This window comes from Hippopotamus amphibius, chromosome 8, assembly GCF_030028045.1.
Source record: "Hippopotamus amphibius kiboko isolate mHipAmp2 chromosome 8, mHipAmp2.hap2, whole genome shotgun sequence".
In the NCBI taxonomy this organism is placed as follows: Eukaryota; Metazoa; Chordata; class Mammalia; order Artiodactyla; family Hippopotamidae; genus Hippopotamus; species Hippopotamus amphibius.
The window spans coordinates 27,028,880-27,040,794 of NC_080193.1; the positions used below are offsets into that span (position 1 = coordinate 27,028,880).

The 11,915-nt window shown below is 46.3% G+C and overlaps 1 protein-coding gene across 4 annotated transcripts in view; it reads left to right on the forward strand.

Annotated features, from left to right (window-relative positions):
• Positions 1-11,206, forward strand: part of SFSWAP (splicing factor SWAP) — a 77,909-nt gene extending 66,703 nt beyond the window's left edge. For 3 of the 4 annotated variants that reach the window (XM_057744716.1, XM_057744713.1, XM_057744715.1), the window contains 3 exons: positions 9,240-9,395; positions 10,491-10,563; positions 10,892-11,206. In XM_057744716.1, coding sequence (XP_057600699.1) covers positions 9,240-9,395; positions 10,491-10,563; positions 10,892-10,957 — 295 coding nt within the window. In that variant the 3' untranslated portion in view covers positions 10,958-11,206. The remainder of the gene's footprint in view (positions 1-9,239; positions 9,396-10,490; positions 10,564-10,891) is intronic. The other variant, XM_057744714.1, reaches the window with a different exon arrangement.
• The last annotated feature ends 709 nt before the right edge of the window (positions 11,207-11,915 follow it).

Genomic DNA, 11,915 nt, shown 5'->3' on the forward strand with positions numbered 1-11,915 from the left:
TCACTTGGTTGGGTTGCATCTGCTGAGTAATCGTACCTTTTCCTCTGAACTAACAAATAGTCTGCAGGGTGGCACCAGGACAGTGTGTGTCCCGTGGCCAGCAGCTTTCTTGTCATTTCTTCTCTAAAGACCCCCCCACCCTCACCCTTCATTTTAGTATCACTGTGGATTTTGGGTTTGGGGGATTTGTTTTTTATTTGTTTTGCAACAATCCATCACCATTATCTTCTATTTGATAGTGACATTGCCTCACATTTGGCCTCTTTGTTCTTTGAGCACTTTGTCACTTTTGACCCAAGATATTCCAGGCTTAGCTGGTGCCTCCCCTGCCCCAGACCTGGAGGCAGCCATTTCTCCTAGGAATCCTGGTTCCTTTTAGCGAGTGTTCAGAAATCCAGATCTGGGCACAGTGAATACTTTTAAAAGTAAAATTCATGAAAATGTTTAGCTAAATCATATTACGGTACACTCCAACAGGAAGTCCCAGTTACTTTATGACAGTAATAGTAGGTGATTGGTTATGGGGGGGTTAGCATTGAATTCTTGGACCTCAGCACTGCATTGAGCATGTTGGCAAGTGCTTGTTGAGTGAGTAAGTGGGAGTATACTGCTGTTCTATGGTTTGTACATCATACATGAAGTGTTACTAATTCATTGTCAGCTGTGACAGTCGAAGGATGCATATTATAGTTCCCTAGAGCAGCCACTGGGAAAAAAAAAAAGGCTAAAAATCCAGTAGAGACTGTTAAAGAGAACCTTAAAAATGCTTTATTAATGCAAAAGAAAGCAGAAAAGTGGGGAGGAGGAGGAAAAAACAGACAACTAGAAAGCAAGAAGATTGTTAACAGCATCCATACAAATAATTACATTAAATGTAAGCAAACTAAAAACTCTAGTTAGAAGGCAGAGGTTTTAGACTGCATTGAAAAGCAAAACTTAATACTAAGCTGCTTATAAGAGACAATTTAAATATACAGATAGGTTAGGATCTGAAGGATAGGAAAAAAGATATACCATACAGTGCTAATAAGAAGAACAGGGCTTCGCTGGTGATGCAATGGTTAAGAATCCACCTGCCAGTGCAGGAGACACAGGTTTGATCCCTGGTCCAGGAAGATCCCATATGCCACAGAGCAACTAAGCCCATGAGCCACAACTGCTGAGCCTGCGTGTTTAGAGCCAGCAAGCCACACTGTTGAGCCATGTGCCGCAACTGCTGAAGCCCTCACACCTGAAGCCTGTGCTGCACAACAAGAGAAGCCACTGCAATGAGAAGCCCATGCACTGCAATGAAGGGTAGCCCCTGCTAAAGAAAACCCACATGCAGCAACGAATAGCCAATGCAGCCAAAAATAAATAAATAATAAATCTTTTTTTAAAAAAAAAGAACAGAAGAAGAAGAAAGGTGGTGTAGCTGTGTTAATAGGAGACTAAGCAGACTTGAGGAAGTGGTGCTAGAGATAAACAAGGCCATTTCCTAACGATGAAAGGGTCAGTTCTTCATGACGACATAATGTTTTAAATGTGTGCATCGAATAAAAGAGCTTTGAAATACTTGAAACAAAAACTGACAGAACTAGAGGGAAAGGCAGGCAGTGGAGCAGTACAGATGTGGCGAATGTGAACAGCACTGTTACACCTAAACACCACCACCCTCAGTGAAGCGTGCACACTCTCGTGACACTAACACAGGGCAATCACCAGGCTAGCTCATTCCCTGTACCATTGAATTAGTCCTAATACATTCCAAAGGACTCAGCAGAAGGCTTCCCTGGTGGCGCAGTGGTTAAGAATCCGCCTGCCAGTGCAGGGAACACCAGTTCGATCCCTGGGCCGGGAAGGTCCCATATGCTTCGGAGCAGCTAAGCACGTGCTCCACAACTACTGAAGCCTGCGCACCTAGAGCCCATGCTCTGCAACAAGAAAAGCCACTGCAATGAGAAGCCCACGCACCGCAATGAAGAGTACCCCCTGCTCGCCACAACTAGAGAAAGCCTGTGTGCAGCAACGAAGAAGCAACACAGCCAATAAATAAATAAGTTTATTTATTTATTTATTTTAAAAAAGAGAAAAAAAGAAAGAAAAGACTTAGATGATACAGAGTATATTTTCTTACTACATGAAAGTCTGTAAGAAAATATCTGGAAAGTCCCCAAATGTTTGAAAGTAAATACATTTTAAAATTACCCATAGATCAAAGAAGAAATCACAAGAGAGAGTAGAAAATATTTTGAAGTGAATGATAATGAAAATGTAACATACTCAAGTCTGTGGGGTGCAGCTGTGCTCAGAAGGAAGTTAGTAGCTTTAAGTGTTTCTAATATAAGAAAAAAGAAAGGTCTAAAAACTGTGATCTAATCTTCTATCTTAAGCTAGAAAAAGAACAAATTAAATCCAATGTAAGTAGAGGCAAGGAAATAATAAAAGTAAGATCAGAAATCAACAAAATAGAAAATAGACTAACAGAGGAAAATATTGGGTTGGCCAAAAGGTTTGTTCGGGTTTTTCCATAGAATGGCTCTAGTAGCACTCAGTTGTCTTTAACTTCATTCAAAACAATTTTGTTAGATTGTATGTCATATCTGTGTGCATATAAAAAAAAAGACTTATTAAAATTGGTGAATTTTTGTTTAGCCATTTTAATATTGAAGGTGGAAGAAAAGAAAACACCATTTTGACATTATGCTTTACTATTTCAAGAAAGGTAAAAATGTAGAAAAAGATTTGTTCAGTGCATGGAGGAGGTGCTGTGACTGATCAAACATGTCAAAAGTGATTTGCAAAGTATCGTGCTGGACTTTCTCGCTGGACAGTACTCCATGGTTGGGTAGACCAGCTGAAGTTGATAGTGATCAAGTAGAGACATTAATTGCGAACAGTCACCATAATACCACGCGGGAGACAGCCAGCCTGCTTAAAATGTCCAAATCAAGCATTGAAAATCATTTGCACCAGCTTGGTTATGTGAATCGCTTTAATGTTTGGGTTCCACATAAGTTGAGCAAAAAAAACCTTCTTGACCGTATTTCCGCGTGTGATTCACTACTTAAAAGTAATGAAAACGTTTTGTTTTTAAAACAAATTGTGGGGACTTCTCTGGTGGCACAGTAGTTAAGAATCCACCTGCTAATGCAGGGGACACAGGTTCAAGCCCAGGGTCAGGAAGATCCCACGTGCCATGGAGAAACTAAGCCTGTGGGCCCCAGCTACTGAGCCTGCTCTCTAGAGCCTGGGCGCCACAACTGCTGAGCCCACATACCACAACTACTGAACCCCATGCACCTACACCCTGTGCTCCGCATCCAGAGAAGCCACCGCAATGAGGAGCCCTCGCTCACCGCAACTAGAGAAAGCCTGCGCAGCAACAAAGACCCAACACAGCCAAAAATAAATAAGTAAATAAACAAATGAATAAATAAATAAGTAAATCTTTTTAAAAATAAAAATAAAACAAATTGTGACGGGTGATGAAAAGTAGATGCTATACGGTAATGTGGAACAGAAGAGATTGTGGAGCAAACAAAATGAACCACCACCAACCACACCAAAGGCTGGTCTTCATCCAAGGATGGTGATGTTGTGTACGTGGTGAGATTGGAAGGGTGTCCTCTATTATGAGCTCCTTCCAGAAAACCAAACAATTGATTCCAACAAGTACTGCTCCCAATTAAACCAACTGAAAGCAGCACTCAACAAAAAGCATCCAGAATTAGTCAACAGAAAACGCATGATCTTCCATCAGGATAATGCAAGACCACATGTGTCTTTGATGACCAGGCAAAAACTGTTACAGTTTGGCTGGGTAGTTCTGTTTCATCTGTGTTATTCACCAGACATTGTATCTTTAGATTTCCATTTATTTCGGTTTTTACAAAATTCTCTTAATGGAAAAAAATTTGATTTCCTGGAAGACTGTAAAAAGCACCTGGAACAGTTCTTTGCTCAAAAAGATAAAATGTTTTGGGAAGATGGAATTATGAAGTTGCCTGAAAAATGGCAGAAGGTAGTGGAACAAAAGGGCGAATACTTTGTTCAAAACAGTTCTTGGTGAAAATGAAAAATGTGTCTTTTATTTTTACTTAGAAACCAAAGACATTTGTCCAACCCAATAGTAAAACCAAATGATGATTCTTTGAAAATGATTTTTAAAAACTGATAAATCTTTTTTTAGATTGATCAAGAATGAAAGACCTTATAGACATAAAAAGGATAATAAGGAAATAAATCTCACTCCAGTTAATTTGACAACCTAAGTGAAATGGGCAAATTCCTTGAAAGAAGCAAACTACCAAATGGACAGCAGAAGAAGTGGAAAATCTAAATAGCTCTGTATCTGCTAAAGAAATTGAATTCATTTATAATTTAAAACCTTTCCAAAAAACTCCAGGCCCAGGTGACTTTTATCAGTAGAGTCTAACAAACATTCAAGAAAAGGGGGATATAATTTTACAGACATTTCAAAGGAAATAGAAGAGAACACTTCCCAGTTCACCTCATGAGACCACCCTAAAGCAGATGGGCAGTGTGTGCAGTGTGTGCACATCTGTGTGGTGTGTGTGGTTGGCGGGGGTGGATGTGTGTGCACGTGCATGTGTGTATTCATAAACTAATACTCTCAGGAAAATAAGTGCCAAAGTCCTTACCAAAACATTAGCTGATTTGAATCTAGCAATTTACTAAAAGGTTAATACACCAGGACCAAATGGGGTTCGGCTCAGGAATGCAAGGTTCTTTAGCATTCAAAAACCAGTCATTGTACCTTGTAGGGACTTCCCTGGTGTTCCAGTGGTTAAGACTCAGCCTCCATTGCAGGGGGCACAGTTTCGATCCCTGGTCGGGGAACTAAGATCCCACATGCCACATGGTGTGTGTGTGGGGTGGGGGAGGGGGGGAAATGTCATTGTAATTCACAGTATTGACAGAATAAATGAAGAAAATCATGTGACGTCCCAGCAGATGCAGAAAAAGTATTTGACACAATTCATCACCCATTCATTAGAAAGAAAAAAGAGGGCAAAAAAAACTCTTGGCAAGGCAGGAATAGAAGGAAATTTTCTCCATCTGATAAAGGGCATCTTTTGGTGGGGTTTTTTTTGTATGTTTTTTTAAGGGGGTTTTTTGGCCACACCCTGCGGCTTGTGGGATCTTAGTTCCCCAACCAGGGAAACCTGGACCCTCAGCAGTGAAAGCAGGGAGTCCCAATCACTGGACTGCCAGGGAATTCGCAAAGGGTGACTCTTTGTAAAACCTACAGCTGGCATCACACTTGCTGGTGCCTTCCCCTGAGATCAGAGACAAGGCCAGGATGTCTGCTCTGTAATAGAATTCGTAGCCACGACAGTAAGGCAAGCAAAAGAAATAGAAGGCATACAGATTGCAAAGGAAAACATGAAACTGTGTCTTCTTAAATAATCATGTAAAATCTTAACAAACCTCTAACCTTATTTCTGTACACCGGCCTAGAACAATTGAAAAATGAAGTTAAAACAGTACTATTCGTAACAGTATCAGGAAAACAAACTACTTATGGATAAAAATGTAAGGAAACAGGTGTAAGATCGCTACATTGAAAACCATGAAACATGTCAGAGGAAATGTTTAGGAAACTTAAGTAAATGGAGAGAAAGTCGATATTCATGGATTGGAAGGCTCAGTATTGTTCAGATGGCTCTTCTCCACAAACTGATCTGTAGATCCAATACAATCCCAGTCAAAACTACCACAGGCTTCTTGTAAATACTGGCAAACTGACCACAATCAAAACAACCTTGAAAACCAAGTTGGAGGACTTTTACTACCAATTCCAGACTTACTAGAAAGTTACAGTAGTCAGTGTATGCTGTACACCTTCCAAAGGTGAAGAGCCGAAACAGTACAGTGAGGAAAGTCTTTTCAACATTGCTTCAACAACTGGATATCAGAATGGAAGAAAAGTGACCTGTACCCCATATACCAAGTTTAACTTGAGATGGGTCACAGACCTAATTGTGACCCATTATGTTTTTTCAGAAAACAAGGAGAATACATTTATGAGGTGGCAGAGATTCCTGAGGATGTAGAAAATCCCACTGTAAGAGAAAAAAATTATGTTTGACTTCACTGAAATTAAAAACTTCATTCAAAAGGCACAGTTAAAAGAGTACATCGGCAGGCCCCAGACAGGGAGAACTGTTTGCAGTGTGTATCTTTCACAAAGGCCTATGTCAATTCCAGAAAAGACCACCCAATTAGAAAAGGGACAGAGGGCTTGAAAGACATTTCATAAAAGAATGTATTTAAGGTCCATCTCTCCACCAGTCTGCAAGGTGTGGTTGAGCTGTCAAGGGGAAGGGAAAGCTACCGCGGCTTCCAGTTCCTTGACGAAACCTCAGATGTGTGGCCTTCTGGCCAAGCGTCTGCAGTTGCATGTTGCTGGAGGATTCGTTGTACCCTTGGGAGTTGCAGCTTTCTGTAAGTTCACTGTGGCTGAACCAGGAAAGAAGGCATATGCAGATTTCTGCAGAAATTATGATTCCATAAGAGATTTTGAGGAGATGAAGAAGGCTGCTGTCTTTCAGAGTGCAAAGTGATTTTGGAATATAAAGAATTTCTTTGGGGACTTCCCAGGTTGCACAGTGGTTAAGAATCCACCTGCCAATGCAGGGGACATGGGTTCGAGCCCTAGTCTGTGAAGATCCCACACGCCACGGAGCAACTAAGCCCGTGCACCACAACTACTGAGCCTGCACTTTAGAACCCACGAGCCACAACTACTGAGCCCATAAGCCACAACTGCTGAAGCCCGTGCACCTAGAGCCTATGCTCTGTAACAAGAGAGGCCACCAAAATGAGGAGCCTATGCACCACAACGAAGGGTAGCCCTCTCTCCGCAACTAGAGAAAGCCCTCGCACAGCAACGAAGACCCAACGCAGCAAAAAATTAAATAAATAGGTAAATTTTTTTTTTTTCTTTGGGTTGAGTTCCATGGTAGTTTGTCACTTACCTGTGTTTAGAAACTATGAACTATGAATATCTGGGCTAAGGAATAGTTTCTCTTGATAAATAAACAATTAGCAAATACTGTGGGGGAAAAAAGAATATCTTTAAATAGCCAGTGAAGATAGCATATGAAAAGATGCCCAGCCTCATTAGTCATCTATCAGGGAAATGCAGATTAAACCACGAGGTGCTCTTTACACTGACAAGAGCATCTGAAAATAAGCAAGACGGACATTACTAAGTGTTGAAACACTTGGGAAACAATTTGGCGGTTTCTTAAGAAGTGAAACATACGCTGCTGTATGCACTGACTGTGCTGGTCCCAGGTCCCAGTGTTTACTCACCATAAACATTTGAACACAAACGCAACTTGATTTGTAATTGCCAGAAACTGGACACAACCCGAATGTCTGTGAACAGAAGTCTAAACCAGTGATGGCAGATTCCTACAGTGTAACACCACCCAGCGGCAAAGAGAGACCTGCTGGTGATGCAGCACCTCACGAAGAGCCTCAGAAACATCCTGCTAAACGAAAGAAGCCAGTCACAAGAGACAGATACTGTGTGATCCCGTTTATCTGAAGCTGTCATTTATGTGATAGAAGTCAGAGCAGTAGATACCTGTTGGTGGGGAGGGGGGTGCAGATGACTGAGAGCGTCAGTGGAAGATGGTAGAATGTTCCTGATTGTGACGGGGGCGTTTCACCATGTCTGCAACTTGTCAGAACTCATCAAAGAGCACTTCAGATCTTCGCTGGATGCAAAGCACACCTCAAATAAAAAAAAAATTTTAAAAAAAGATCACTTAATTCCTTAAGCAGACACTTAGAAAGTTTTGTCATGAGATCAAGTTTTAGTGAGGTTGAACCTGATGTACAGTTGGGGATAGCTCACCTACGTTTAATTAATTCCTGCAGGCAGCTGCAGGACCTTAGCCAGATTTGGGGCTGAAATCTTCTAGGATATATGTCACATGCTGCTGAGTATTTTATTTATTTTTGTATTTGCTGCTTCCTGTGAAATCCTAGCCATACAGACAGAAATTCACAAAACTTCTGCAGTGTGGAATACAGGCCTGTGGTGTGTATGCACCACCTCTGTGTGCCCAGCCTCGCGCACAGCCTCTCCTTCCCAGGCCACTTCTCTGCCTCCTGGCTGCCCACAGCCCAGCTCACCAGGGACACTTCCTGCGCTGCCGCCACCCGGGGCCAGGTCCTTGTTGCTGTTGAGGCAGAGCCGGAAGGCCGAGCCCTTCCAGGCGGGGGCATCAGCTTGCTCCTCTGGCCCAGCAGGCTGCTACACCAGGGAGCCATCCCAGCGGCCCGGACTGAAGTGAGGCGCCCCCAGCCACCAGGGCAGTGCTGCCTGGAGCCCACACTCTGCAGACCAAGGGGGCGGGGGCACCAGGGAAATGCCCCGATGAGTGACAGGCGGGGCGACAGGTGCACTGGTCTTGGGGTGGGTGGGCGTGTGGACAGGCCCTGGAGTGTCCCCGGGTTGGGAAAGGTGGGCAACAGGTGGTCTCTCAGGAGGAGCAGGGAGGGCCTCATGCCCGTCTGGGCCTGAGCGCTTTCACCAGCTACACATGTTCCCTCTTTCTTGATGTGTTTTAGGGGCGTGGGAAGGAGGGTCACAGGGCAGGGCATGGAGTGCGGTCAGCTTCTCTGGGCAGGAACGGGGTGGGCCCAGGCGAAGTGCGGGCTGCAGGTCTGGATCGGAGAGAAGGATCGGGGTGGGGGGCGTTTCTGAAGCAGAATCGCAGGCCTTGGTGACACGGAGTATGTGGGCCGCGGTCAGGGAGACGTGGCCGTGGGGGCCAGTGGGAGAGCAGGCAGCCCGGGGGGCCTGTCAGCCTCAGGCCAGAAGGACACACTGAGCTTCTGTGCTCGCAGTGCTTGGTTTTAATAATTTTCCATTTCTGGTTGGAAATTCCCATTAAGTCAGCATAAATGAACAAGCAGTACAAACAGCGCTTGGTTACTTATCGTGGGTATTTTAAATGCAGATGAAGTGCTGATCATGTTTTAAACCCTCAGGCATCTGACTTAAGGACTTCCGCTGAGAAGGTGGTCTACATTTTACTTTTGCACAACTTTTATTTTGTCATACCCATCAGTTTCAAGTTAGATTAAATGTGTATAGTTTTAAAAGGGAGTTACAGTTCATAGAAAGGTGAAATTGCCGAATTGTCCCTTGGAAAGCACCCAGAACTCCTTCAGAGCCTGTGCTGTGCCTTTGTTTAAAACCACTTTCCTTCCAGAAGCCCCCACGAGAAGAAGAAGAAGAGGCGCTCACGGTCGAGGACCAAGTCCAAAGCCGGGTCTCAGCCAGCCTCCCCAAGCAAGCAGCCCACGCGCCGGCACTCGGCCAGCATCTCTCCCGTGGAGAGTCGGGGTTCCAGCCAGGAGCGCTCCAGGTAACCCCACCCTGACCTCCAGCCACATTGTGGGGGCACTGAGAAGGGGTGGGCCCTGTTCCCCATCCTCCGTGTGTCACTCGGGCTCTGAATGAGCAGAGGGTGGACACTGAGGTCGGTCAGAACCGAGCCCGCCTTGGGAGTGCTGGTCCGGAAGCCACCTCGGTGCCCCGTGCTGCCCCTCCCCGCCCTCGGGCAGAGGGAACCCTGGGAGCAGATGTGGGGTGGCCGCCTCCCTCAGGTGTCATGCGGCAGCGACTGTCAGTACCCTGACAGTGGTGCCTTGTCCTCACGCAGACCACGTGGGTGGGAGCTGGGGAGCCCAGTGTGACCAGAGGAGGGGGTTGGGCACTAGAGTCTGCGTGGCAGGGACCCGGAACCCCCATCCACCCAGAGCAGGCAAGGGTGGAGCCATCGCTTCCTGACGCGCAGGCCGCGGGGATGTCATCTCCCAGCCCACGCAGTCGACTCCCCACTGATTGGCTGCCGTGGTTGTGGGGTGGCATTTGCCAGACAATCCTGTTTCATAAAGCCCCCCCACCCCCGCCCCCACCCATCCACCCAGAGCCTGGCAGGGTCGGGGGCGTCGGGGGTCAAGTCCTCCCATCCTGCTTGTAGACCCACTGCTTCTGTAAGTGTGAACAACAGGCGCCCCCAAAACTGGCGGGTGAGTAGCAGAGACCACAGCTCACTTGAGGTGGGTCAGAATCTAAGATGCTGCTTCTTTAAAGGTGAGACACAACTAGTACAGGCCCCGACCACCATTTGTGTGTTGTGTCTATGCCCCCAAAAGTCCTAAAAATGAGCCAGAGGCACCCACTGGGTTGTGGTCAGGGGCTGGGGTGAGGTGCCAGCTTTCTGTGCTTTTGTCCGTTTCTTCATCTCTTTTTTTTATAATGTGTCTCATATAATGTTTATATGAAAATATTTTTTGAGTTATGTTGCATTCTATGAAATATTTCAGATGTGTTACATAAAATATAAAAGTAAAATATATGTTTATAATTTTTATTTCTTTTTTAAGAATACTGGAAATGAAATAAAACGGCTTGTTTTAGTATTTTTAAGCTTCTGACCTATCTTTACTTGCATTAGGGGAGTTTCTCAGGAAAAAGACGGTCAGATCTCCTCGGCAATTGTTTCTTCTGTGCAGAGCAAAATCACTCAGGTAAAGTGGAAGTGGGTCTCTCTTCCCTCCCCTCTTCTTATAACAGGGCTGGTTTTTACTTCCTGTCCCCTTCGGTGGGGGTTGCCTGCAGGCGGGAGATGGCCCCGGGCGGCTGCTCCCTGAGCCTCCCTTTCCCGGCAGCCCTGTCCCCTCCTCGCAGGTCGGGCCTGAGCCGTCTCCCCCTGGGCCCTGAGCCTGTGAGCCTGCCTGGGGTCCCTGCAGCGGGGTTGGGCCAGAACCCTGCCCTGGGTGTGTCCACAGCCACCCAGCACAGTGCCCCGAGTCTAACAGGAGCCCACAGAGACGTCCTCTGTCTCTCCTTGCACAGGACCTCATGGCCAAAGTCAGAGCGATGCTCGCAGCTTCCAAAAACATGCAGACCAGTGCCTCCTGAGACGCGGGCCATGGGCGACCCGGCCCAGGGCCCCAGGAGCCGGCAGAGCCGAGAGCCCCATCCTGCACACACCATCCTCCCGGGGCTCCTGGACGGTTGGCGGGTTTTGTAAATTAGTTTTTGATGACATTTTCAGTTTAAGATTTTTGACCAGCAGTCTCTTACTTGTATATTTGTAAATAATATCATGTTTCTGTGAAAAAATATTATCAAATAAAATGGGAGGAAAACACATTTTCTAGCTAGTAACCATGGGCAGTTTCTTCCTTGTTTGGCTTATGAGTTTTTAACTGTTTGTCATCTGTCATCGGCCTCTAACACTTGTTATGCAGGCATCGTGGGATGTGTGCATGGCTCTTGGGTCCTGCAGCTGCCCCCCACCCCCACTTCCAGCCCCCCAGCTGCAGTCAGAGCTCAGTGCTCCCTGCACCAGGGCGCAAGGCCACGGCCTTCTCAGCTTCCCGCAGAGCAGGAGAGGCAGGCGGCCTGGAGGCCCCCCAGACTGGGCGTCACTGTTTGGGTGGGTTTCTGTCTTTAGCACCACGATGTCCTCCACGTTCACCCAGGTGGATGGTGCTGACAAGGCCGTCCTTTCACGGGGCCCTGCTCAGCTGGCCTCTGGTGACCAGTTAGAACGGCCCGTTTTGACCCCACTGCGGCCTTCAGCCGCGAACACAAAAGGATGCCTTGGTCGCGTCACGTGGGGTCTCAGGCCTTTCCCTGCAGAGCACTCAAGGCCTGGGCGGTGCACAGACGGGCAGCAGGTGCTCACCCTGGTCTGTGCCTCCTCGGAAGCACCAGCAGTGAGGGCCTGCTGGCCCCACAGTAGGGAGGTTCTGCACGGCTCACTCACACACCCCCGTGCCAAAGTCGGGGTCCATCCTGGTGCTGCCGATTTTCCAAAACCAAGAAATGGAACCTTTAGATTTTCCTTCTTAGAAAGTAGACCCCTTCCCAG